Source organism: Opisthocomus hoazin, chromosome 15 (assembly GCF_030867145.1).
Source record: "Opisthocomus hoazin isolate bOpiHoa1 chromosome 15, bOpiHoa1.hap1, whole genome shotgun sequence".
NCBI lineage: Eukaryota > Metazoa > Chordata > Aves > Opisthocomiformes > Opisthocomidae > Opisthocomus > Opisthocomus hoazin.
This window is the reverse complement of record NC_134428.1, coordinates 19,630,290-19,655,900: the sequence shown is the minus strand read 5'-3', so window position 1 is coordinate 19,655,900 and position 25,611 is coordinate 19,630,290. Positions and strand designations below refer to the sequence as shown.

The 25,611-nt window shown below is 44.6% G+C and overlaps 2 protein-coding genes across 2 annotated transcripts in view; both read right to left on the bottom strand.

Annotated features, from left to right (window-relative positions):
* Positions 1–25,611, bottom strand: part of LOC142363274 (SUN domain-containing protein 1-like) — a 43,731-nt gene that overhangs the window by 6,480 nt on the left and 11,640 nt on the right. The window contains exons 5-16 of the mRNA XM_075436719.1: positions 25,056–25,250; positions 24,532–24,722; positions 22,392–22,418; positions 22,096–22,287; positions 20,321–20,443; positions 19,212–19,295; positions 18,781–18,891; positions 2,463–2,561; positions 1,701–1,794; positions 1,530–1,588; positions 535–680; positions 154–378 (exon numbers count right to left, since the gene is read on the bottom strand). Coding sequence (XP_075292834.1) covers positions 154–378; positions 535–680; positions 1,530–1,588; positions 1,701–1,794; positions 2,463–2,561; positions 18,781–18,891; positions 19,212–19,295; positions 20,321–20,443; positions 22,096–22,287; positions 22,392–22,418; positions 24,532–24,722; positions 25,056–25,250 — 1,546 coding nt within the window. The remainder of the gene's footprint in view (positions 1–153; positions 379–534; positions 681–1,529; positions 1,589–1,700; positions 1,795–2,462; positions 2,562–18,780; positions 18,892–19,211; positions 19,296–20,320; positions 20,444–22,095; positions 22,288–22,391; positions 22,419–24,531; positions 24,723–25,055; positions 25,251–25,611) is intronic.
* On the bottom strand, positions 12,194–17,694 carry LOC142363293 (SUN domain-containing protein 1-like). Its single transcript, XM_075436803.1, has 7 exons — positions 17,669–17,694; positions 15,439–15,610; positions 14,814–14,898; positions 14,350–14,465; positions 13,695–13,862; positions 12,763–12,855; positions 12,194–12,307 (listed from the first exon to the last, which is right to left on the bottom strand). The coding sequence occupies exons 1-7, from the start codon at positions 17,692–17,694 to the stop codon at positions 12,194–12,196; spliced, it is 774 nt and encodes a 257-aa protein (XP_075292918.1).

The following is a 25,611-nucleotide window of genomic DNA, read 5'->3' as shown; positions in this document are numbered from 1 at the left end:
AGGAACAAATGCCAGCGACTACTCCCTGGCATTTACTACCTACCAGCTAATTCTGCAACAGAAAGAACCCTGAATCAAACGGCTAGTAATCTGCATTACTGAAACAGGATATGTCGATCAGCACCAGAAAGCACCAACAACTGACTATCTTACCTTTTCCTCCCGTTTCATATCTTGAAGATGCTGATTCATCGTATTTCTTATTAGCGTCAATGTTTCGCTTTTGTCACTTTTCTGGGCAACCTGATCTTGAAGGTTCTGGAGTAGAAGCATCACTTTGCTATATTTTTCATCAAGGTGATGGTATCTCTCAGACAGAAAGACCATTTGCTTTTCCAGCTCACTTTCACGACCAGAAGCAAAGATGTTGATGGTACCCTAAGGTATACAGAATTTTTTTTTATATATGTAAAGATCAAGACATTTATTCACATTAGCCTTGTGTGTCAAGTAGTTCTTGCCAAATATTGAAGGCATGGCAGTTAAGAAGTCTTCCAAGATACCAGAGTTCTTCCCTAGACTGTTCTCCCTTACCTCTGGAGGTTGCACAGAGTGCAAAGAATCAGCCTGCGGTTCACGAACACGGAGAGAGTCCTCTGTTCTCTGTATTCTATCAATTTTGATCCAGTTCAACGAAGGTATTAGTGAGAAGCAGCCATCAAACCCCCAGAACCATATACCTAGATCACAAACAAAAGGCAAAAAGGGTGTTCAAGAGAATTCCCCCTGAAGACCGCTTAGATCTACAGGTCGTCTTCCTACTTTGTGACACAAGCTACCTTAAGTTTGCAAGGTAGACGTCACACAGCGCACACTACTCCAGTCTAAACAAAAATCAGTATGAGCCAGCTTTCAAACTGTGAAGTCAAGCACTCAAGCACACTGGGGAACATCCATCAGTACCGCTCACACCGTTGTATGGCAGGCAGCTTGCGCTTATGTCTCATGGTATATCCTCAATCTCATACTACTGCGTCCCTGGGACCTAGATCTCATTTACCAATTAAGACAGGCCATGCTCACTGAAGGCAGATGTAAAAACTGCTTTTTATCTCCATGGAAAATATCTTGCCCTATGCCCTACTTACTATATACCACTTCGCATATCTAACAAAAGTTGGAAGAAACTTGGGCTTCCCTGGAAACAATCTCGCATTTCACAAACATGACGCTTGTTTTTGCACTGTCTTAGCAAGAAGTAGCAGCACTTTCTACACAGGGTAGGGAAGTTCTTCCTTTCTTATTCTCCCTAGTACAGAGGATTTTAAATCCTGACTGTAAGTTTCTGCAAAGCTTCATCTTCTCCCCAGAGTAGTTTCTAAAGTTTTTAGGACATGAAAGACATGAACCTGCTTTTCAGAAACAGCCCACCACTTTTGGCAAGTGTTTGAAACTGAGTTTGTTTATTTCAAAGTAGACAGCTGGCCTGGAATACTGTCAACTAACCAGTCTAAACAGCAGTATTTTAAGCAACTCAAGGATGGTCCAGAGCAAGGGAAAGACTTTGGATAACTAAGCGATTCACGTACCTAGTAGAAACAGGAGCGGGAGAAGAAACAGGAACAGCTTGTAGGTCTTTGGAAGGCATCTAGAGAAAGAGAGAGGAAAGTTCACATGAAACAACACATTTCTCCTCTTGTATTGTTTTATAACTGGGTAAATCATTTGCTCACAAAACACTTTTCTCAAAGGATACACACCTCTTTAGAAGAAACACCTTGAGCAAAGACATCAGAGTAGCAAGTTGATACCATCCAGTTCTAAGTAACCTGTACATGCCAGAAGCTGCCCTCCCTAGAAGACAAAAAGTGGTAGCGCGAAATGTCATTACTGCGGCACATGTTCAAAGGAACCAAGCAGAGGGACATGCAACTGTGGCCAAGAATGCTTTGCGGAGCAGAGAAATGCGTGAGCACAGGCAATGCATGCAGCTTATTAACATCTAGATAGCACAAGCACGACAGCATTGTAACACCAGAAACTCAACAAAACCAACAGCCACGCAAAAATATGAAATGCTCATTTGTTAGAACAACGCTATCTTGCCAGAAGTCAATGTTTGAATCGAAGTTACCACACAATGAAGACAGTTCAAGATGTTTCAAGAAATGCACAGATTAGCAGCATCAGTTTTTGCTAAGAGGAATACCAACATGGGCAGTGACTACCAAACCAAAACATGCCCCGTTATTCTTGGCACCCCATATTCTGTGCTATTCACACACTTGTTCCCGCATGAAGCGGTCCGCTTAGTCTCCCATTATGCCTGCGAACAGAAATATACCCTCTCATTACGCATATTTTGGTCAATAAAGAAAAGCAGCACATGCATTTCAAGACACCAAAGCTACAGCATAAGCATAGTTGAATTAGTGTACGCCATGTCCTGCAGAGTCCTAGTTTGTCAAAAGGAACGGGCAATGCGCGCACACACACACACACACAGAGACTGAGACAGTCACCTGGAGAAAGAACGGCCAGCCAAAGTAGAGACACCACCTTCTGAGACACAAGCCATCCTGTTGCTCCCACTGTTTGCAACACGTCAAGCATAAAGTAACCTAGATTACAACAAATTCACTTCTTGTGGTAACATACATATATGCGCTTAATCTTCTTTCCCAGCACATGCAGTAAAACAGATGCGATCCCCTGCACATTACACGTTCCGCAATATTTTAAACCATACCTTTCAATAATCTACAGACTTGGTTCTTCACTGTTTAGAAGCAAAGCAAGCCACTAATAGATACGAAGCCAAGTAAAAGCAAGCCAATTTAGAAACACAATTTTCATCTACAGAGATCAACAGAATGATCAACAGCATCTGTGTAGCGTATCACTTTTCCAAAAATCAAAGTTTACCTTTTCCAGCACGTTTATCTAACAATGTCATGCTAAGTGTAGAAGAAGAGTAAAAAAGTAGTACCACAAAAACAAGTTTTAAGCACATCATTACTTTAAAAGCATCTGATTTGTTCTGAGTTCTACATCAAGTTCATTGTCTGGGTTCATGTGCAGAAGAAGGAACAATTAAAAGTTTTAAATCCTAGTGAAAGAATTAATGATGCCTGAGAAATACTCACAAATAATAGAAAATATTCCCTACTAAAAGTTACAAGCAGTAAACGTTCAATAAACTGAATGTTCCCAAGGATCTTCAGCAGGTCAATTTTGAGGCTCTTAGAAAGAACAAAACCAACAACAACAACAAACCCCAACAGACTAGAACAAAGTGCTGTGACTTGAAGCCCACTGAAGCCAACAATTACTATTTCCAAGACTAGGACTGCTCGTTCTACAGAACATACTACGTAGTACAAATTGAGAAAATAATCCTACATTTTTAGATTAGCAGATATGTCTGGCTTCATCTGAGGGACTATAGATCTACCAACCCAATATTTTGCAAAGCATTTAGGTGACTGAAGTGTCTCAAATCATTTTCCTTTGCTGAATAAAGGGCATTAAGGGAATTAAGAACTCTACATAGCAATGAATTCCTTGCTTACACAACTCAGGATTTCCCAAGGATGATGTGAGCTGTTGATACTGATTTTGTGGGTTACAGCTCCAAAGCGACAAACTGCATCCTTCTTGTGGATTGGAAAGGGTGAGGACTTCTCACCTCCTCCTCTGCCTCTGCATTGCAGGAAGTTCCTGCAGCGGTCTGTCTCAAGTGCTAGAGACACACACTTCTGCAGAGCCACGGGAACAAAGCGGCAGTCCTCCATACTGCTGCTCTCCTAGAATCAGCCACATTCCCAAAACCTGCCATGACTGTGTGCCTCTTCCCCCGCCCTCCCGAAGTTGAACCCAAACTACTCAGTTCAAGTTCAAATGCATGTGCAAAGATGAGTTCCTTGTAGAATTCTCCTGCGTGAATACAAACTCAGGAGCACAGAAAGTAGGTTTCATACAGTGTCCCTTGTAATTCATGACGCTAAGCCAACAGAATTCCTACCTGTGATACCGATTTACCAAAAAGATATACTTGCCCCAAAGCACTTGAAGTCACACCTCACAGTCCGAACTAACGGATTTCTTGCTACTGAGAACATACTTCATTCAAGAATAACAACACACTGACAGAATTCCAAAATCGGTTCCTAATTCAAGGCCACTCACGGAACAACTTCCTGAGAACTGAGGACTACCAACCATCAAGAAATTACAGATGGTATACAAGAGGCAGGCAGATGCAGTCAGGACACTGAGGACAAGCATCCCTATAATGGAGATTGCCTTGAAAAGGCAGAACCTTGTTTACAGCAGATTCATTTGGTTTTGAGCTTTAGGAATATGGTCACCAGGGAGTCTATCTGGAATCAGTTTTCCCCTTTGGAGTTCCATTTTTCAAGGACTTGAGGTTTAGCTTCTAAAAACACTCTAATAAGCTGCACGGTTAAATGAGGAGAAAAAACCCAAAGCAAAGTAGGACAGCATCTCTCCAATTTCTTGCATAACAGAAGCACTGCAAAGTAACTGTTCTGCTCAATTTTGAAAGTTCACGTAAGAATAAAAAAAAGCATCAAAAATCTGGACCATACAGAAGCAGTTTCATCTGAAAACCCTTACCAAAACCTTAGAAATAGACACGTATTCGAAAACCGTGTAAGTCCTACAGTAGCACCGAAAAAGAAAAGCTGATGATTAGATATCAGAAGCCAACAAGTACGCAAAGTTTCAAATGAAACAGAGGAAGGTATTCCTTGTAAGCTGATATCTAGAATTTGGATATTGATAAATTTAGCAGGGCAGGAAGAGTACTTAAAGAACACTACATGAAAAAAGCATCAACTGAACTGTACACCATTCTGCCAACCACATGAAAAAAAAAAAAAAAAAAGAGAAAGTAACTTACTGGATGCATGTTTCTGGCTCCTATCCCTGGAGTAAATTCTGGAAGATGGCACATGAGAAGGCGAGTATGCTGTCAGAACCTCCTTCCGTTTAGAAAGCATCCTGTAATCCCTGCAAGTGTAGCCATTGACCACTGTGCTGTTTTCTGCTGTTTCTGTATCACCATTTCCCTGCATTAGTGTAGTATCACTACCTAGCCAACCAAGAGTAAAACATATAGAGCATTCCTATCAGTATCGCCGTCGCTAGTTACCGTTGAATAGAATGCACTCGGAAAGAAAACGAAACCATAGTTACCTTTAGGGTCGCCTTCATCATCAAGACCTTCAAGAGAAAAAAAAAAAAAAATTTGGTCCCAAAAGTAAGGAAGTCCCACAATCAACTATGATATCTGACAAGAACTCCAAGTGAAAGTCCCACTGATTTTAATACTGCAAAGAAAAGCCACTTTATGATTGGTATTTAACATATTTTGCAGTCACTACATGAACAGAAACAGATCCATACATTCAGACATCGTTGTAGTAGGGTAACAGACAGTGAAAAGCATTCTGCCACGGGAGCAGCAGACTAAACATGAATGACAACTGCACCTTTTCTTACCTCCCATCTGACTTGAAAGCAGCTAATTACAAGCTTATGCCGTTTCTGTTGCTTGGTAACTACTTCGGTACTACCGTATTTTAAGATTCTGTTTGAAGAGCCAGGTATTTGACAGTTTAGAACGCATTCTACTGAGATTGAAACAACTCAAGGGCACAGGCACACTGACTGGAAACAAATAGTCGTTGATGGTGGGACTTGATGATCTTAGAGGTCTTTTCCAATGTACGATTCTATGATTCTATGATATAGTCATTTGTTGATCTTCTCCTACACAACACCTGGAGTACTGTCTACGTAAAGTATTCTCCTCTTCAATGAAAAAAGTAGGTTCCAGAAAAGCATACTTGTACCTCCTTGCAAAAACAAACCAGCCAGCCACAGACAAAAACCCCCTCAGGAAAGACTGCAGTGCCACGAATTTGAAACTGTCAGGTGAAGGTAAGTTAAGTTGAAAAATACTTCTGGCTACGCACAAACAAGAGAAAGCTTTTCCTTTGGCTTTGCAAAGACAAGCTACGTGTTTACCATTCTTCAAATACAGTACTCTATGCACAGATGACAACAGAGAATTACATCTATGCAATCTACGGTGCTGCATCACATATACGTTTGCCTGGCACATTCACTTGACTGTGCAACGTGTCCTGCTGCTGACCACACCAGTAAATCAAGTTTACTCACTGGACTGTGAATTTCCAGCAGGCAGACAACTAAAACAAAAGAGTGAGTACGTGCACACGGCTGAGGGCAGAACGGAAACATGGATGGGGAAAGAGGGAAGATGAGGACACACGTTCATACACGCCAACCCAGAAGCAGCTTTCACAGTCCGATACAAGCAATGGCAATGATTACCTACCCCAGAAATTATTAACTTCTCTCTGCTCTCGAATCCGGGATTCACCCAATGCACTGGATACAATTGATACATCACTGGCATGGCTATTGAAACTGCTTTGGCAGACAATGCAAGAGCGGGACAGATTCTTCCTTGGTGTGTGTCTTGCACTGCCAGATTTCTTATTCACACTTGGGCGGTGCTTCAGCACCCTACGAAACAGAGCAAAGACACATACGATACAGCACGAAAGATGCAAATTTCTCTTTGTCTCTCACTTTAAAGGAAAAAGAAAGGCAGGGTATGTTAAAACTGACATGACTAAACGGCTCAAATCAGGTTTAAAAGAAAGTCCTCCAACATCTATGCTTTTGCAAAGTCTCAAGAGTCCAACCAAAAAATTAACTTGTGACGACAAAAAGTGCTTACTTGGAAGACTGCTCTCTGAAGGACAGGTTTCCAGCATAAGAGCTGTCAGGATGGGTATCCTTTGGTGCAACACTGGATTTCTTCAATGCCGCAGCAGATAACCGTAAGCTACGCCGCGACATTCTTGGCGAATCAAATACTGGATCTATTTTATTTTCAGTCTCAAAATCCAAAGCAGACGAAGAATAACTCGAACTGCAGCAAAACATGAAGAGCAAAGTTACCTGAGGTGAAGAGAAAATTCCCCTCGTAACAAACACGCCCTTCAAGCTAGTCTGAGTTTCCATTCAAAGCAGTTTATCCGGGGTTATGGAGCAACTCCTACAAGACACGCCACATAATACAGCTTAGAAGTACGTCGATAGTCAGGGTTCTCCTCAGCACTTCACATTGCAAGTTGAGCAACTGAAAGCTAATGCTACTTAGAAAGAAACAACCACCATGGAAACCCATGTTTGAAGTCAAACCAGAGCAAGCATTCGTTGTACAGCTTTAGACACACAGTTCTGTGGGGACCAAGTGGAGAGAGGAAGCCATTCAGGACAGTTTCTTTGCCACACTGAGCCACAAATTCAAAATCAGGATGCACTCTCAGTTTCAAGGTAAAGACTCATTTAGAGCCAAAGCTGATATTTTAAACATTTTGGTTGCCCGTTCCTTGCTTGGAGAACCAAAGATCCATATGCCACACTACTCCAAGTTTCCATCTCCCAGCAAGTAAGAACTTCCCCACTTGAAGACACTTCAAGATCTCCCTACTTTAGGTACACTAGTTTAACTACCATGAGTTTAAAAAAAAACCCAAGTGGTTTTAAAAGATTTCTTCATCTCTCAATCATTACAAACCTTTAACTCTGTACAAATCAAAAAATGGTTTTGTCTTTTATCCATTTTTCTCTGGTTTATCCTACAGAGGCAAGTTTACAGGCAGACAAGCTTCCCATCATTACCCCAGGAACTCTACTCCGCACTTCGACATTTGATTCTCTCAGAACCCCCAGGAAAACTTACAATCAAGGCAAATCAGCAACACAAGGCAATCACTAACAGATTAAACAGAGGAATCGGCAGGAAAGAAACGTACTAAAACAGAAGTTTAGCCTCAAGCAGAAGCCTCATACTTACACTCGAAGGAAACACTGCTGCGTAGCTGAGCTGAGCTCCTTGCTACAGGGCACTGCGCAGCAGAAGACCAGCTTCTAGAACCACCCAGCATTGTGACCCAAGAATCTAAACGCTCCAGTGCTTTTCTCGAGTGTTCTAGGCTAGCTTTCTTAAGGCGTCTGTCCCTTCTTGGGCCACAGCGATGTACAGAGATATGACACGTTATTTCCAACGTTCCTGGGGCTTTTGTTTCTAAAAAAATAATAAAAAAAAAAGAGCTGAGCACAATATTGTCAATGAAAGCAGCTCCTTCTCCCCAAAATCCTAAACAAAAACACAAGCGTTAAAGACCCCAGAACATTACAAAGTAATAATGTCATTTGTATTGTAGAATCACGGGATCATTTAGGTTGGAAAAGACCTTGAAGATCATCAAGTCCAACCATAAACATAACACCGCCAAGTCCACCACTAAACCATGTCCCTAAGCACCACATCTACAAGTCTTTTAAATACCTCCAGGGATGGCGACTCAGCCGCCTCCCTGGGCAGCCTGTGCCAACGCTTGACAACCCTTTCAGTGAAGATATCTATCCCAGTATCTCCTCTAAACCTCCCCAGGCACAACCTGACAGCAACGATTGTTCTAAGCATGCCCACAAAGGTAACCCTTAGCCATCTGGGAGGGCATACAAAAAGCATTTCAGGTTGCACAGTGACTGTTGTTACCAGTCTCCAACTCAAAGCACATCTGAGCAACGTCAAAGCGAGCGCAAAAGTCACCTCACCTAAAAGGTCCTCTGCTACTTTTGCATCCGATTTCTCCAAAGACTCCAAACCCAGCACGGACACATCAGCAGCACTGTTTTTGCTACAAAACAGACAGATGCTGCTAGTGATGAACATATCGGTACAGAAAAGAAAACATCAACCAGAATTTTGTAGATTTAGTCTTTTCATCAACATCCACAGCTAAGGCACAGTATCACGTCTCAGCATTCCCTTACACAAAAGTTATAGTCATTTGATGGCATCAGAAGAGAAGCTTCCAGGAAAGCAAAACAGATGTGGTTACGCTGGGTGCGTGGGCAGGCTCTGGAAGGCCGGGTGGGGAGGGGCAGGGCGGCGGGCCGGGCCCCACCTGAGGAAGAGCGTCCGGTACATCTGGTGCGCCTCGTAGCAGTCGCCCTTCTCGACGCTGGCGCGCAGCTTGCCCTCCACGCGCTGCACGCCGCCGCGGTTCCTGCCGCCGCCTTTGACGGCTTCCTGCTCCGCCGCCATCATCGCGGCCGCCATCGACGCAGCTGAGGGAAGGGGGCTCAGAGAGCGGAATGAACCCAAGCCCCAACATCTCAGGCACGAACTGGGGAGAGGGTATTGCAGACCGCTGAGACCCAGCCGGGGGGAGAGAGGAAGGGGGAGAAGGCATTTGGCAACAAAGCCCCTGCGCCTGCCCCTCGGGCAAGGGGCACTCCTTGGGTTTTACTGGCGTAGCGATTGCAGCAGGTGATCAAAAATACAGGAAAGAAACTTTGATTTCTTCTTTCAAGCATTACGCGCGCTTTCAAAAATTAAAACTCTTTTCTTTAAACATCTCACAGAATCACAGAATGGTAGGGGTTGGAAGGGACCTCTGTGGGTCATCTAGCCCAACCCTCCTGCCGAAGCAGGGTCACCTACAGTAGGTTGTAGAGGAACTTGTCCAGGCAGGTGTTGAATATCTCCAGAGAAGGAGACTCCACAACCTCCCTGGGCAGCCTGTTCCAGTGCTCCGTCACCCTCAGAGGGAAGAAATTCTTCCTCATATTCAGACGGAACTTCCTGTGCTTCAGTTTGTGCTCATTGCCCCTTGTCCTGTCACTGGGCACCACTGAAAAGAGCTTGGCACCATCCTCCTGACACCCACCCTTCAGATATTTGTAAGCATTTGTAAGGTCCCCTCGCAGCCTTCTCTTCTTCAGGCTGAACAAGGCCAGCTCCCTCAGCCTCTCCTCATAGCAGAGATGTTCCAGTCCCCTCACCATCCTTGTAGCCCTCCGCTGGACTCTCTCCAGTAGCTCCTCATCTTTCTTGAACTGGGGAGCCCAGAACTGGACACAGTACTCCAGATGAGGCCTCACTAGGGCAGTGTAGAGGGGAAGGAGAACCTCCCTCGACCTGCTGGCCACACTCCTTTTGATGCATCCCAGAATGCCATTGGCCTTCTTGGCAGCCAGTGCACACTGCTGGCTCATGGTTAACCTGTCGTCCACCAGGACGCCCAGGTCCCTCTCCACACAGCTGCTCTCCAGCAGGTCCGCCCCAAGCCTGTACTGATGCCTGGGGTTGTTCCTCCCCATGTGCAGGACCCTGCATTTGCCTTTGTTGAACCTCATCAGGTTCCTCTCTGCCCAACTTTCCAGCCTGTCCAGGTCACGCTGAATGGCAGCACAGCCTGCTGGTGTATCTACCACTCCTCCCAGTTTGGTGTCATCAGCAAACTTGCTGAGGGTACACTCTAACTCTTCATCCAGGTCATTGATGAAGAAGTTGAACAAGGCTGGGCCCAGTACTGACCCCTGGGGGACACCACTAGTTACCAGCCTCCAACTAGACTCAGCGCTGCTGAGTACAACCCTCTGAGTTCTGCCATTCAGCCAGTTCTCAATCCACCTCACCGACCACTCTTCCAGCCCATACTTCCTGAGCTTCCCTAGGAGGATATTATGGGAGACTGTGTCGAAAGCCTTGCTGAAGTCTAGGTAGACAACATCTATGGCTCTCCCTTCATCTACCCCGCCAGTCATCTCATCGTAGAAAGCTGTAAGATTGGTCAAGCATGATTTCCCCTTGGTGAATCCACGCTGACTACTCCTGATAACCTTCTTTTCTTCCACTTGCTTGTTGATGACCTCCAGGATAAGCTGCTCCATCACCTTTCCCGGGATGGAGGTGAGGCTGACCGGCCTGTAGTTCCCTGCGTCCTCCTTCTTGCCCTTGTTGAAGACTGGAGTGACATTGGCCTTTCTCCAGTCCTCCGGCACCTCTCCTGTCCTCCAGGACCTCTCAAAGATGATGGAGAGTGGCTCAGCAATGACATCCACCAGCTCCCTCAGCACTCGTGGGTGCATTCCATCGGGGCCCATGGATTTGTGGACATCCAGATCGCTTAAGCGATCCCTCACACAGTCCTCCTCGACCAAGGGAAAGTCATCCTCTCTGTAGGCTTCCTCTCTTACCTCCGGGGCCTGGGATTCCTGAGGGCCTGCCTTGGCACTGAAGACTGAAGCAAAGAAGGCATTCAGTAGCTCAGCCTTCTCTGCATCCTCTCAACAGCATTTTGTCAGTTTGGAGGCAGCAGAGAAGAACAGACCGCACAGTGAAGGGCTCCGGAGCGAGGGATCGCACCGGGGAAACATTTTCTCAGCGGCAGAACAGCCGAGACAGGCGCCCGGCGAGAGAGAGCGTGCCCCCCCAAATCCTCCTCCCCCAAAGAAGAGCGGGGTCAAGAGTGACGACGGCACCCTCCCCCCTCACAAAAGCAGCCCCGAGGGAGCACGAGCGACCCACAGTGCGGCGACCAGGATAGGCAAACAGGGCCTGCCACGGCAGTTGGCACGGCAGCTGGTGCAGGCAGGGCCCCGAGGCTCGGCCAGCTATCGGGGTAAATTCAGCCGCTGGTCATCACTTGCTCAGCTAGTAGCTATGGTCTCCACTCGCCTGAAAGCCGTCACCAGGCGGAATACGGCGACCCAGACAGAGCTCCCGCATAAACAGGCAGCTGTGCAGGTCTCTGGCTGCAGGGAGTGCCCGAGCCTGTCACTGGTATGGGAGGGCAGCAGGCAGAACGCCTGCGTGCGCTGTGACCAGGTGGATGATCTGCTCGTCCTGGTGGCAGAGCTCAAAGAGGAGGCAGAAAGGTTCAGGAGCATCAGGGAGTGCGAGGGGGAAATAGACTGGTGGAGCCATGACCTGCCACCCCCGAAACAAGCGCACAGGATGGACGTTCCACAAGAAGCAGAAGATCCCCTGCCCTCTCGCCACCAGGCTGAAGGAGAGCACCAGAGAGACAGCGGGGAATGGAAACGGGTCCCTGCTCGGGGCGGCAGGCGAATCCCCTCCTGGCCTCCCTCTCCACACCAGGTGCCCTGACGCAATAGGTATGAGGCAATGGAACCGGAGGGGCAGGCAAATGACGAGGCGGACGAAGGCCCACGCACGGGCTTGCCCAGACCTAGGCAGTCAGCCCCACGCATCACGACTGCCTCCACGAAGAAAAAGGCAAGATTCCAGTCTTCTAGGCTTTCCGGCATATACAAAAATCGAGAACAAAATGCACAACCGTAAAACCAGTCCAAGCTGAAGTGCTGGAGATTATTCGGCAAGTTTCCCATGCACTCTGAACCGATAAAGGCAGGTATATTCCGGATGTCCCCAGTCAGAAAACACTCTCAGTTCCACTATTTGGAATGCGTTTTCACTTTTCTCCTGCAGAAGGAAAAAACAAACACACAAACCAGAGTTCGGTTTGGAGTATAAACAGGTGCAACTGAAGGCGCTTTCCTTCATTCCTGCAACTACCAACTTTGATTAATAACTGAGTGATGCCTTGGGAACCTTCTGCCACTTGGAACAGAACCTTCTTTGCCTTACAACCGGTTTGTTGGTTTTTTTTTTGTGAAGGGAGTCAGAAGCAGCATGAAGCAGACTCCTCATACGTTCGGTATCTTCACACCACTTGTGTCCACCTGGCACAAAACTTTCCTCCCCTCTAAACTATCCGAACCTTAGGTTTTGAGGCAGATCAGTAGCTACTTTCCACCTCAGTTTCTACGGTGCCCAACAGAGAATGAAGCCTTTTTCCTTCACTGCTCATTGTGCACTACCCTAGAAAATATGCGTGTGCTTCTTCTGCCACTTGAAATCTTCTCATCCAGACTTACCATCACTGGAAAGGTCTGCAGTGGTTCTCCGTCTTGGTCGTAGACATACTGTCCTAGAAGCTTGCCGCCTTCTTGATATTCATTATCTAGACCCTACAACAACAGGAGAAAGACGTTTGCTTCCATCACATTTCAAGTCAAACCAAAGACAGAAGCATGCCTACCTAACTGCCTGTCAACGCAAGTCTCTGAAACCGAGGTCAGAATACTTCCCGTGGAACTTCATGCTTCTTCAGCCACAGCTCTGCATTTGACTTTCCTGAACTGCAAAGAGCTGTGCTATGTTTGTATGTTGCTGTTTTCATGGTCAAACCCCATCATTTCCATGGCACAACCAAGATCGCAGTGGACAATGTAAACTGCTCAGGACAAACAAGAATGAGAAAACAGCAACATCACAAACAAGACGGAAGCCAAGATTCAGATGCTTGCAGACGGCGGCTTCAGCATTTAATGGAGCTAGACAAATGTTCTCAGGTATCACAGCTACTCTCTGATGTAGCCTGTGGTCTTCTGTTCTGCAGTCCTGCCTAAGCAGCTGTGGTGCTAGTTAAAATCAATTTAAAACACACTGAAGGCACATCACAGACAAGGTGCAAAGCCAACACTGGGGAGGGAGAGGGTAAGCAGTAGGAGTGGTGGAAGGATGGAACAATTTGAGTGCCTGAAAGAACGATACCAAATCAAAAACAGTCACCTCCCTCCAAAAATGTTTACTACTGTATAAAGCAGGAAAAAAAGAAACAGCTCCCTCAAAATTAGCTGTAACACTTCTTATTCCTAGTCTCAAAGCTGATTACAAAAACAGCAATTTTAAAAGCAAACAGTTTCTCTCCTTAGCTGTCCTCCCTTCAGTCCTTATTTTCCAAGATCTGCGCCACAAATATTCTTTATGCATACAAATATCCTCTGAAGTTCACAGACAGACTTACATATACTGCAAAGCTCCTCAGAGCACTGGAGATCTCTCCTGTTGGTGAAAGTGCTTTTGGGATGTGTTCCAACGTAAAGGCAGTCGGATAGATCTTCCTTGAAAGTCGAACTACGAGATACCCCTGTGATCCTTTGAAAGCCCAGCAGTTTCCTGGATACATGTCCGGCTAGACAGGAGGAAAGGGGAGAGAACAGGATGGAACACAACAGCAACAACAAAACCTGCAGCCACAAGCATTTTGCCAGAAAGAGTTGTGGCGAATTCTGAATTATTAGGGACAGTCTTAGAGAGTAAGTGGCAGAATATAATCTATTTGGTAGCATTCTTCAGGGAGACAGCACATCCACCCAAACAGCCAGCAGCGTTTTGAAGATCCGCCTGGAGACTACTTCACAACAGGAACCCTCCCAGTGCTCACACTCTGCAGAAGTCCAGTGTACCACCCAAGCCTCCTAGCAGGGTCTTTGTTTTGCTAGAAGACGACTTGAGCAGCGCCCAGGAACTACCAGAAGAATGGCACTCTTGGGAACATCGTTCAAAGGACCCGTGCCCCACAGTGTGCTGCAGACAGAAACATCCAGCATCCAAGAAACAATCCAAACCCCTCAGCACAAAATAACATTGCTGAATTTCTTCACTCGGCCTTTAATTACCTGAATCACCGCCCTTGGAGGCTGAGAGAGGTACCACAGAGGAATTCCAAAGAGGCTGATCACTGCTGGTTTGGTGTCATAGGTTTCAGAACAGCGAGTACTCAGAATGCTGCCACCTTAAAAAAGATGTATCAGGTTAGCCGAAATAATTACTCATTTCTTCCTGAAGACTTTTCAGCCAGAGATTTGTACAAAGCTTCGTGAACATACCAGTTCTTTTCCTCAAAACCAACTAGTAAAGATACTGTTCAAGTCTAGTCATTGGCTGGGGATACAATGCTTCTATCAAGTACAGTGTTCTTTTCAGAATGTTCAAGGCTTTTCACCTCAGAGGGCTAAAACATACACATTTTCCCTAGCGAGTTCAGTGGTGCATACACCCCACGCAAGCAGATCTTTCGACATTTTTAGTAGATACTATAAATAACATGAATCGTGAAAGTGGAGTTTCCTCCACTATTTACCTGCAGATTCCAAGGCGAAATCCACCATACCAGTCTTGTCTTGAGAGAAAAGTTTCAGGGCATTGTTTACAATAGTCTGGGCTTGCTACAGATATACACATAGAAGAGGAGAAAGGGAAGAATTTAATAATATCAACTGATAAAGTAATTGATCTATACACATCTGTATACATGTAGAATAAGCATCTTTTTGAGATGCTGCACTCCATCGCAAGTCTTTGAAAGCCTCTCTCAAGACAGAGGCCATTTTTAGTGCATGGTTTTTTGGCTTAAAATACAAATTCATACTGCATATTGACTGGTGCTTTCTTCAAAAGTTGCATTCTTTCCCCCACCTTCCCAAGACCCTGAGCTGCATTGCTTTGGTATAGCTGTTTTTTGGGAATTCTGCAATTTTCAAGATAGCATACTTTGGAAAAAAAAAACAACATTTGCAACAGGCAACAAGCAATGCTGTAAGTGTACGCTTCATCAAGCATTTTCTGTAGTTCTCCCCATTTCAATTCATGTTCTAAACATCTCTTCAAGTCACTGACGTTTATATTGACTGCGATGCTCCAAAAAATGCCTAGAAAAGGACTCCTGACGGTTTTAGTTGAACTTGCGAGAACTTCAACTCACTCACCGCTTCTGTGATTCCACGAACCCCTGCATTAGTCACAGCCTTTGTTACTACTGCAGATGTTAGCTTTTGGCTTGTCACAGACATATGGAGAGTGATCTTCTGGAGGATCTGCAACTCTAGATCCCGCAGAAAAGGCTGCAAATCACTTTTGCTCACAAAATTGGACGCAAGCCTGAATCAAATGGCTAGTAATCTGCGTTACTAAAACAGGATACGTCGATCAGCACCAGAAAGCAGCAACAACTGACTATCTTACCTTTTGCTCCAGTCTCGCATCTTGAGGATGTTGACCCATCATATTTCTTATTAGCGTCAATGTTTTGCTTTTGTCACTTTTCTGGGCAACCTGATCTTGAAGGTTCTGGAGTAGAAGCATCACTTTGCTATATTTTTCATCAAGGTGATGGTATCTCTCAGACAGAAAGGCCATTTGCTTTTCCAGCTCACTTTCACTTTCACGACCAGAAGCAAAGATGTTGATGGTACCCTAAGGTATACAGAATTTTGTTTTATATATGTAAAGATCAAGACATTTATTCACATTAGCCTTGTGTGTCAAGTAGTTCTTGCCAAATATTGAAGGCATGGCAGTTAAGAAGTCTTCCAAGACATCAGAGTTCTTCCCTAGACTGTTCTCCCTTACCTCTGGAGGTTGCACAGAGTGCAAAGAATCAGCCTGCGGTTCACGAACACGGAGAGAGTCCTCTGTTCTCTGTATTCTATCAATTTTGATCCAGTTCAACGAAGGTAATAGTAAGAAGCAGCCATCAAACCCCCAGAACCATATACCTAGATCCCAAACAAAAGGCAAAAAGAGTGTTCAAGAGAATTCCCCCTGAAGACTGCTTAGATCTACAGGTCGTCTTCCTACTTCGTGACACAAGCTACCTTAAGTTTGCAAGCTAGACGTCACACAGCGCACACTACTCCAGTCTGAACAAAAATCAGTATGAGCCAGCTTTCAAACTGTGAAGCCAAGCACTCAAGCACACTGGGGAACATCCATCAGTACCGCTCACACCGTTGTATGGCAGGCAGCTTGCGCTTATGTCTCATGGTATATCCTCAATCTCATACTACTGCGTCCCTGGGACCTAGATCTCATTTACCAATTAAGACAGGCCATGCTCACTGAAGGCAGATGTAAAAAACTGCTTTTTATCTCCATGGAAAATATCTTGCCCTGTACCCTACGTACTACATACCACATTGTTTCCACGGAAGCCCAAGTTTCTTCCAACTTTTGTTAGATATTAGGCAATCTCGCAGTTCACAAACATGACGCTTGTTTTTGCACTGTCTTAGCAAGAAGTAGCAGCACTTTCTACACAGGGTAGGGAAGTTCTTCCTTTCTTATTCTCCCTAGTAGAGAGGATTTTCAATCCTGACTGTAAGTTTCTGCGAAGCTTCATCTTCTCCCCAGAGTAGTTTCTAAAGTTTTTAGGACATGCGAAGACATGAACCTGCTTTTCAGAAACAGCCCACCACTTTCAGCAAGTGTTCGAAACTGAGTTTGTTTATTTCAAAGAAGACAGCTGGCCTGGAATACTGTCAACTAACCAGTCTAAACAGCAGTATTTTAAGCAACTCAAGGATGGTCCAGAGCAAGGGAAAGACTTCGGATGAGTTGCTCAAAGAACCTAACCCCACTTTTACGGAGATTAACAACAATCAAAGCAATCGGTACACAACCTGCTCTTTGTGACCTCACTGCTATTCTTATCAAGGGAGGTGAAGAAAAAAGGACTTCAGTGCATTTACTCACCCACTCTCACTTTCTAAAGAGCTCTATGAAATTAAATCGAGGGTATTCCTTTCACGGCAAGGGGAAGGCTACTGACTTGTCAGTACTTTGAAAGCTTGAATTGCTGCCCTAGTCACAAACAAACTTGCTCTTTTTTGCTTCTGCGTCTTCTTCATAAACCGAGAGTTCAACTAAAAACGCTCTCTTGGAACGGCTGCAGTAAGCATACACCGGTCTGTGTCATAACTAAGCGATTCACGTACCTAGTAGAAACAGGAGCGGGAGAAGAAACAGGAACAGCTTGTAGGTCTTTGGAAGGCATCTAGAGAAAGAGAGAGGAAAGTTCACATGAAACAACACATTTCTCCTCTTGTATTGTTTTATAACTGGGTAAATCATTTGCTCACAAAACACTTTTCTCAAAGGATACACACCTCTTTAGAAGAAACACCTTGAGCAAAGACATCAAGAGCAGCAAGCTGATACCATCCAGTTCTAAGTAACCGGTACATGCCAGAAGCTGCCCTCCCTAGAAGACAAAAAGTGGTAGCGCGAAATGTCATTACTGCGGCACGTGTTCAAAGGAACCAAGCAGAGGGACATGCAACTGTGGCCAAGAATGCTTTGCGGAGCAGAGAAATGCGTGAGCACAGGCAATGCATGCAGCTTATTAACATCCAGATAGCACAAGCATGACAGCATTGTAACACCAGCTACTCAACAAAACCAACAGCCACGCAAAAATATGAAATGCTCATTTGTTAGAACAACGCTATCTTGCCAGAAGTCAATGTTTGAATCGAAGTTACCACACAATGAAGACAGTTCAAGATGTTTCAAGAAATGCACAGATTAGCAGCATCAGTTTTTGCTTCCATCCAAGCCAACAATTACTATTTCCAAGACTAGGACTGCTCGTTCTACAGAACATACTACGTAGTACAAATTGAGAAAATAATCCTACATTTTTAGATTAGCAGATATGTCTGGCTTCATCTGAGGGACTATAGATCTACCAACCCAATATTTTGCAAAACATCTAGGTGACTGAAGTGTCTCAAATCATTTTCCTTTGCTGAATAAAGGGCACTCCACAGATTCTTGATGCCTCTGTCATTCAAGCTAGCAAATGCTCATCTCACAGGGAAGATGCTATCCCTCTAGAAGACTCCTGGAAAAATTGACTCTCACTAGAACAAAAATAAAATGTTAAAACCCCTTTATTCAAATCATCTGCACACCAATACCTCACACCTTGCTTTCTTTTCAAGGCAGCTTTTCAACCTGTCAAGTGTACCAACTGCCCCAAAGTGGAATCAATTAACAATATGACTTCTTCTTTCGAACATACAAGGTGTATGCTGTCCCTACACCTTGTTTTTCCTAATAGCTAAGCAGCGCGCCAAGCTTGTACGAAAGCCAGTATCAGAGCAAGAATCAAACAGAAGAGCTGTTCATTAATTTTCTAGACACTTTACACTTTTCATCTACTTTGATAGATGAAGATAAGAAAACAAACACAAAACAATATGTAGGATTAACATTGTGAGATTGCGATTCAAAACAAAAACAAAAGAAAAAAAAAGGTCCAAGTCAACCTGCATAAGAAAAGGTGTGCCAAATGGTCCTTGCTACCCTTTTAGCCCGTAAAGATTGCATGTGGTCTGTGGCGTACAGTTCAAGAGGTTTCTTCCCCTTACAGTCATCACCTGTTGGTTGTGGTAACAGTCGATTAATGGGACAAAGCCAGGATCAAATCAAGATTGTTACAAGAAAACTTGAACAAGTCTGTGTCATCACACCAGTTATCAAACCAAAAACCACTAAGCAAACTACAGCAGAGTCAATCTTGCTTGGGGAAATCTTACAGTACACCAGGCAATCGCCATTCTTGCCCCTACGTTCAAGTTGCCAAACAATCGTTGACTTTGCAGCTTCCCTAGAGTCAGGGGCCATCTGATATTACTGTTACAGCAACAACCTGGTGTACAGCCCAAGGCTGAAAGACAACATCAGTCATTCTACTTACATATTGATTCCTCATTTACACCAAGATGGCCATCTTCTCTGTAAAACTCCTTCACATTCATGCTTCCACAGTAGTCTGAGTGAGCTGCAACGCATTCAAACAGCATACATGGAATGTAACTCAAGTTCAAAGCCTTTCACATATGCGCATTTGAGCTATCATGGATACAGATTTCAGCTAAACTGGCTTGGTTCACTACTAAAGCCAGGTTAGTCACAGAAAAACTGAAAAACAACCAAAGCAGCAGCCTACTCTGTGCAAACTTCTTTTTTTTCCTTCTTTAAATAACAGGGCGCCTTTTCATTCAAAAACCTTTCTTGCTTCTTTTCAGATAGCAAAGTTAGTACAAAAGTCCCCAAATAACAACTCCTCAAATCTTCATCTCCTCAAATCTTCAGCTCCTATTCCCATCATCCTGTCAAACAGGCCAAGCAATACCTCTTTGTACAGGTTTTACCGGAGATCTTAGAAGACTGAGAAGAGAGCGTTAGCAAGTTACAAGGCACTGAGGCAGAGAGAACAGGAGAGCGCAAAGTTTTATTCACACACAGAAATCAGTTACCTTCTGCCTATGGCAATTTCACTTCACTCACAGAGCAGGCGTTACAGAAGAGAAAGCACTAAAGAAGAATGGAACATTTTCGGGGAAAACAAGATGTGCTTTAGAGTAGTGCGGAGTGATGATGGCAGTTTTAGTTTTGCAAGACAGATCTCATCAAGCTTTAATGGCACAGTGGGCTTAAGGGTATGAAGACAGTCCAAACCTACAGACATTGAAGAGTTAGGATTTGACACTCTCACAGCAAACAGTTTAAAAAAAAAAAAAATCAACTTCAGTTTCTCAATTTAAACATTACCTTCTACCACTTCCTAGTCAAAATCAACATGTGAATCTTAACTGTAACACGTATCTCACATGTGAATCCTGATCCTTCCAAAACAGGGGGAAAGTAGGAAAAGGGTAGCACAACTGAAAAGAAAGACAGGAGCCAGCCAAAAGACTATAGAAAAAGAACACCGTAGTGCCAAAGATGAAGTCCATAAGAAAAAAACCCAACAGACACACTCCAGCTTTTTGTGGAGACCAAGGAAGACAACTGAAAAGGTACCTTTTAATTCACAACCCAGCTTCAGCAAAACCATTTGAAATAGTTGCACTAACAGTGATGCAAAAGATGCTGCAGTGTGTTTGACCAATCGCAGAATCTTACTCATGTAGAAACAGGCTCCTCCTGTTGGAAAAAACAGTGTGAATACAAATTGTTCACCTACCTAAAGATGTACTTCTGTCCTCTGGTGACCGCTAACTTGTCGAAGAGTGAGGAAAAAGCATGGAAAGCCTTTGTTTAGCCAGGAGTGTGAAACTTAAGCAAGCGTGGTTTGAAAAGGCTGGATGCACTAGGTATTAGAGCAGAGCTTTTGGAAGAACTACACATCCTAAGGAAAACACCTTCAAGACGGAATCTATGACTTCAGCAAGAATACCTTTCTTCATCAGAATTAAGAACTCTACATAGCAATGAATTCCTTGCTTACACTACTCAGGATTTCCCAAGGATGATGTGAGCTGTTGATACTGATTTTGTGGGTTATAGCTCCAAAGCGACAAACTGCATCCTTCTTGCGGATTGGAAAGGGTGAGGACTTCTCACCTCCTCCTCTGCCTCTGCATTGCAGGAAGTTCCTGCAGCGGTCTGTCTCAAGTGCTAGAGACACACACTTCTGCAGAGCCACGGGAACAAAGCGGCAGTCCTCCATACTGCTGCTCTCCTAGAATCAGCCACATTCCCAAAACCTGCCATGACTGTGTGCCTCTTCCCCCGCCCTCCCGAAGCTGAACCCAAACTACTCAGTTCAAGTTCAAATGCATGTGCAAAGATGAGTTCCTTGTAGAATTCTCCTGCGTGAATACAAACTCAGGAGCACAGAAAGTAGGTTTCATACAGTGTCCCTTGTAATTCATGACGCTAAGCCAACAGAATTCCTACCTGTGATACTGATTTACCAAAAAGATATACTTGCCCCAAAGCACTTGAAGTCACACCTCACAGTCCGAACTAACGGATTTCTTGCTACTGAGAACATACTTCATTCAAGAATAACACACTGACAGAATTCCAAAATCGGTTCCTAATTCAAGGCCACTCACGAAACAACTTCCTGAGAACTGAGGACTACCAACCATCAAGAAATTACAGATGGTATACAAGAGGCAGGCAGATGCAGTCAGGACACTGAGGACAAGCATCCCTATAATGGAGATTGCCTTGAAAAGGCAGAACCTTGTTTACAGCAGATTCATTTGGTTTTGAGCTTTAGGAATATGGTCACCAGGGAGTCTATCTGGAATCAGTTTTCCCCTTTGGAATTCCATTTTTCAAGGACTTGAGGTTTAGCTTCTAAAAACACTCTAATAAGCTGCACGGTTAAATGAGGAGAAAAAACCCAAAGCAAAGTAGGACAGCATCTCTCCAACTTCTTGCATAACAGAAGCACTGCAAAGTAACTGTTCTGCTCAATTTTGAAAGTTCACGTAAGAATAAAAAAAAGCATCAAAAATCTGGACCATACAGAAGCAGTTTCATCTGAAAACCCTTACCAAAACCTTAGAAATAGACACGTATTCGAAAACCGTGTAAGTCCTACAGTAGCACCGAAAAAGAAAAGCTGATGATTAGATATCAGAAGCCAACAAGTACGCAAAGTTTCAAATGAAACAGAGGAAGGTATTCCTTGTAAGCTGATATCTAGAATTTGGATATTGATAAATCTAGCAGGGCAGGAAGAGTACTTAAAGAACACTACATGAAAAAAGCATCAACTGAACTGTACACCATTCTGCCATCCACATGAAAAAAAAAAAAAAAAAGAGAAAGTAACTTACTGGATGCATGTTTCTGGCTCCTATCCCTGGAGTAAATTCTGGAAGATGGCACATGAGAAGGCGAGTATGCTGTCAGAACCTCCTTCCGTTCAGAAAGCATGCTGCAATCCCTGCAAGTGTAGCCATTGACCACTGTGCTGTTTTCTGCTGTTTCTGTATCACCATTTCCCTGCATTAGTGTAGTATCACTACCTAGCCAACCAAGAGTAAAACATATAGAGCATTGCTATCAGTATCGCTGTCGCTAGTTACCATTGAATAGAATGCACTCGGAAAGAAAATGAAACCATAGTTACCTTTAGGATTGCCTTCATCATCAAGACCTTCAAGAGAAAAAAAAAAAAATTTGGTCCCAAAAGTAAGGAAGTCCCACAATCAACTACGATATCTGACAAGAACTCCAAGTAAAAGTCCCACTGATTTTAATACTGCAAAGAAAAGCCACTTTATGATTGGTATTGAACGCATTTTGCAGTCACTACATGAACAGAAACAGATCCATACATTCAGACGTCAATGTAGTAGGGTAACAGACAGTGAAAAGCATTCTACCATGGGAGCAGCAGACTAAACATGAATGACAACTGCACCTTTTCTTACCTCCCATCTGACTTGAAAGCAGCTAATTACAAGCTTATGCCGTTTCTGTTGCTTGGTAACTACTTCGGTACTACCGTATTTTAAGATTCTGTTTGAAGAGCCAGGTATTTGAAAGTTTAGAATGCATTCTATTGAGATTGAAACAACTCCAGGGCACAGGCACACTGACTGGAAACAAATATTCGTTGATGGTGGGACTTGATGATCTTAGAGGTCTTTTCCAACCTACGATTCTAGGTGGTGTCCCCAGGGGTCAGTACTGGGCCCAGTCTTGTTTAACTTCTTCATCAACGACCTGGATGAAGAGTTAGAGTGTACCCTCAGCAAGTTTGCTGATGACACCAAACTGGGAGGTGAGGTAGATACACCAGCAGGCTGTGCTGCCATTCAGCGTGACCTGGACAGGCTGGAAAGCTGGGCAGAGAGGAACCTGATGAGGTTCAACCAAGGCAAATGCAGGGTCCTGCACATGGGGAGGAACAACCTCATGCACCAGTACAGGCTTGGGGTGGACCTGCTGGAGAGCAGCTCTGCGGAGAAGGACCTGGGCGTCCTGGTGGACGACAGGTTAACCATGAGCCAGCAGTGTGCCCTGGCTGCCAAGAAAGCCAATGGAATCCTGGGGTGCATCAAGAAGAGTGTGGCCAGCAGGACGAGGGAGGTTCTCCTTCCCCTCTACACTGCCCTAGTGAGGCCTCATCTAGAGTACTCTGTCCAGTTCTGGGCTCCCCAGTTCAAGAAAGATGAAGAGCTACTGGAGAGAGTCCAGCGGAGGGCTACAAGGATGGTGAGGGGACTGGAACACCTCCCCTACGAGGAGAGGCTGAGGGAACTGGGCTTGTTCAGCCTGAAGAAGAGAAGGCTGCGAGGGGACCTTACAAATGCTTATAAATATCTGAAGGGTGGGTGTCAGGAGGATGGGGCCAAGCTCTTTTCAGTGGTGCCCAGTGACAGGACAAGGGGCAATGGGCACAAACTGAGGCACAGGAAGTTCCGTCTGAACATGAGGAAGAATTTCTTCCCTCTGAGGGTGACGGAGCACTGGAACAGGCTGCCCAGGGAGGTTGTGGAGTCTCCTTCTCTGGAGATATTCAAGACCCGCCTGGACAAGGTCCTGTGCAGCTTGCTGTAGATGACCCTGCTTCGGCAGGAGGGTTGGGCTAGATGACCCACAGAGGTCCCTTCCAACCCCTACCATTCTGTGATTCTGTGATTCTGTGATATAGTCATTTGTTGATCTTCTCCTACACAACACCTGGAGTACTGTCTACATAAAGTATTCTCCTCTTCAACGAAAAAAGTAGGTTCCAGAAAAGCATACTTGTACCTCCTTGCAAAAACAAACCAGCCAGCCACAGACAAAAACCCCCTCAGGAAAGACTGCAGTGCCACGAATTTGAAACTGTCAGGTGAAGGTATGTTAAGTTGAAACACACTTCTGGCTACGCACAAACAAGAGAAAGCTTTTCCTTTGGCTTTGCAAAGACAAGATACGTGTTTACCATTCTTCAAATACAGTACTCTATGCACAGATGACAACAGAGAATTACATCTATACAATCTACGGTGCTGCATCACATATACGTTTGCCTGGCACATTCACTTGACTGTGCAACGCGTCCTGATGCTGACCACACCAGTAAATCAAGTTTACTCACTAGACTGTGAATTTCCAGCAGGCAGACATCTAAAACAAAAGAGTGAGTACGTGCACACTTCTGAGGGCAGAACGGAAACATGGATGGGGAAAGAGGGAAGATGAGGACACACGTTCATACACGCCAACCCAGAAGCAGCTTTCACAGTCCGATACAAGCAATGGCAATGATTACCTACCCCAGAAATTATTAACTTCTCTCTGCTCTCGAATCCGGGATTCACCCAATGCACTGGATACAATTGATGCATCACTGGCATGGCTATTGAAACTGCTTTGGCAGACAATGGAAGAGCGGGACAGATTCTTCCTTGGTGTGTGTCTTGCACTGCCAGATTTCTTATTCACACTTGGGCGGTGCTTCAGCACCCTACGAAACAGAGCAAAGACACATACGATACAGCACGAAAGATGCAAATTTCTCTTTCTCTCTCACTTTAAATGAAAAAGAAAGGCAGGGTATGTTAACACTGACATGACTAAACGGCTCAAATCAGGTTTAAAAGAAAGTCCTCCAACATCTACGCTTTTGCAAAGACTTCACTGCAAACCACACACTGAGCATAATTCTCAAGAGTATGGCAGTCAATGCCGAGAACAAAGAGTGAAGCAGCCGGGAAACTAGGTTTGTACTGTCATGTTCAAACAGCAAGTCTCAAGACTCTAGCCGAGAAATTAACTTGTGATGACAAAAAGTGCTTACTTGGAAGACTGCTCTCTGAAGGACAGGTTTCCAGCGTAAGAGCTGTCAGGATGGGTATCCTTTGGTGCAACACTGGATTTCTTCAATGCCACAGCAGATAACCGTAAGCTACGCCGCGACATTCTTGGCGAATCAAATACTGGATCTATTTTATTTTCAGTCTCAAAATCCAAAGCAGACGAAGAATAACTCGAACTGCAGCAAAACATGAAGAACAAAGTTAACAGAGGTGAAGAGAAAATTCCCCTCGTAACAAACACGCCCTTCAAGCTAGTCTGAGTTTCCATTCAAAGCAGTTTATCCGGGGTTATGGAGCAACTCCTACAAGACACGCCACATAATACAAATAGCTTAGAAGTACGACGATAGTCAAGGTTCTCTTCAGCAATTCACATTACAATTTGAACAACTGAAAGCAAATGCTAGTTAGAAAGAAACAACCACCATGGAAACCCATGTTTGAAGTCAAACCAGAGCAAGCATTCGTTGTACAGCTTTAGACACACAGTTCTCTGGGGACCAAGTGGAGAGAGGAAGCCATTCAGGACAGTTTCTT

Bases quoted from the DNA above. Each gene is read 5' to 3' on its own strand.
- LOC142363293 (XM_075436803.1), bottom strand. From the start codon at position 17,694: ATGTACCGGTTACTTAGAACTGGATG. The intron at 14,899-15,438 runs GTGAGTGAGTTG...GTATATCTGTAG, and splicing joins TTCGTGGAATCACAGAAGCG to CAAGCCCAGACTATTGTAAA. The intron at 13,863-14,349 runs GTAATTAAAGGC...CCTCCTGTCTAG, and splicing joins CTCCAAGGGCGGTGATTCAG to CCGGACATGTATCCAGGAAA.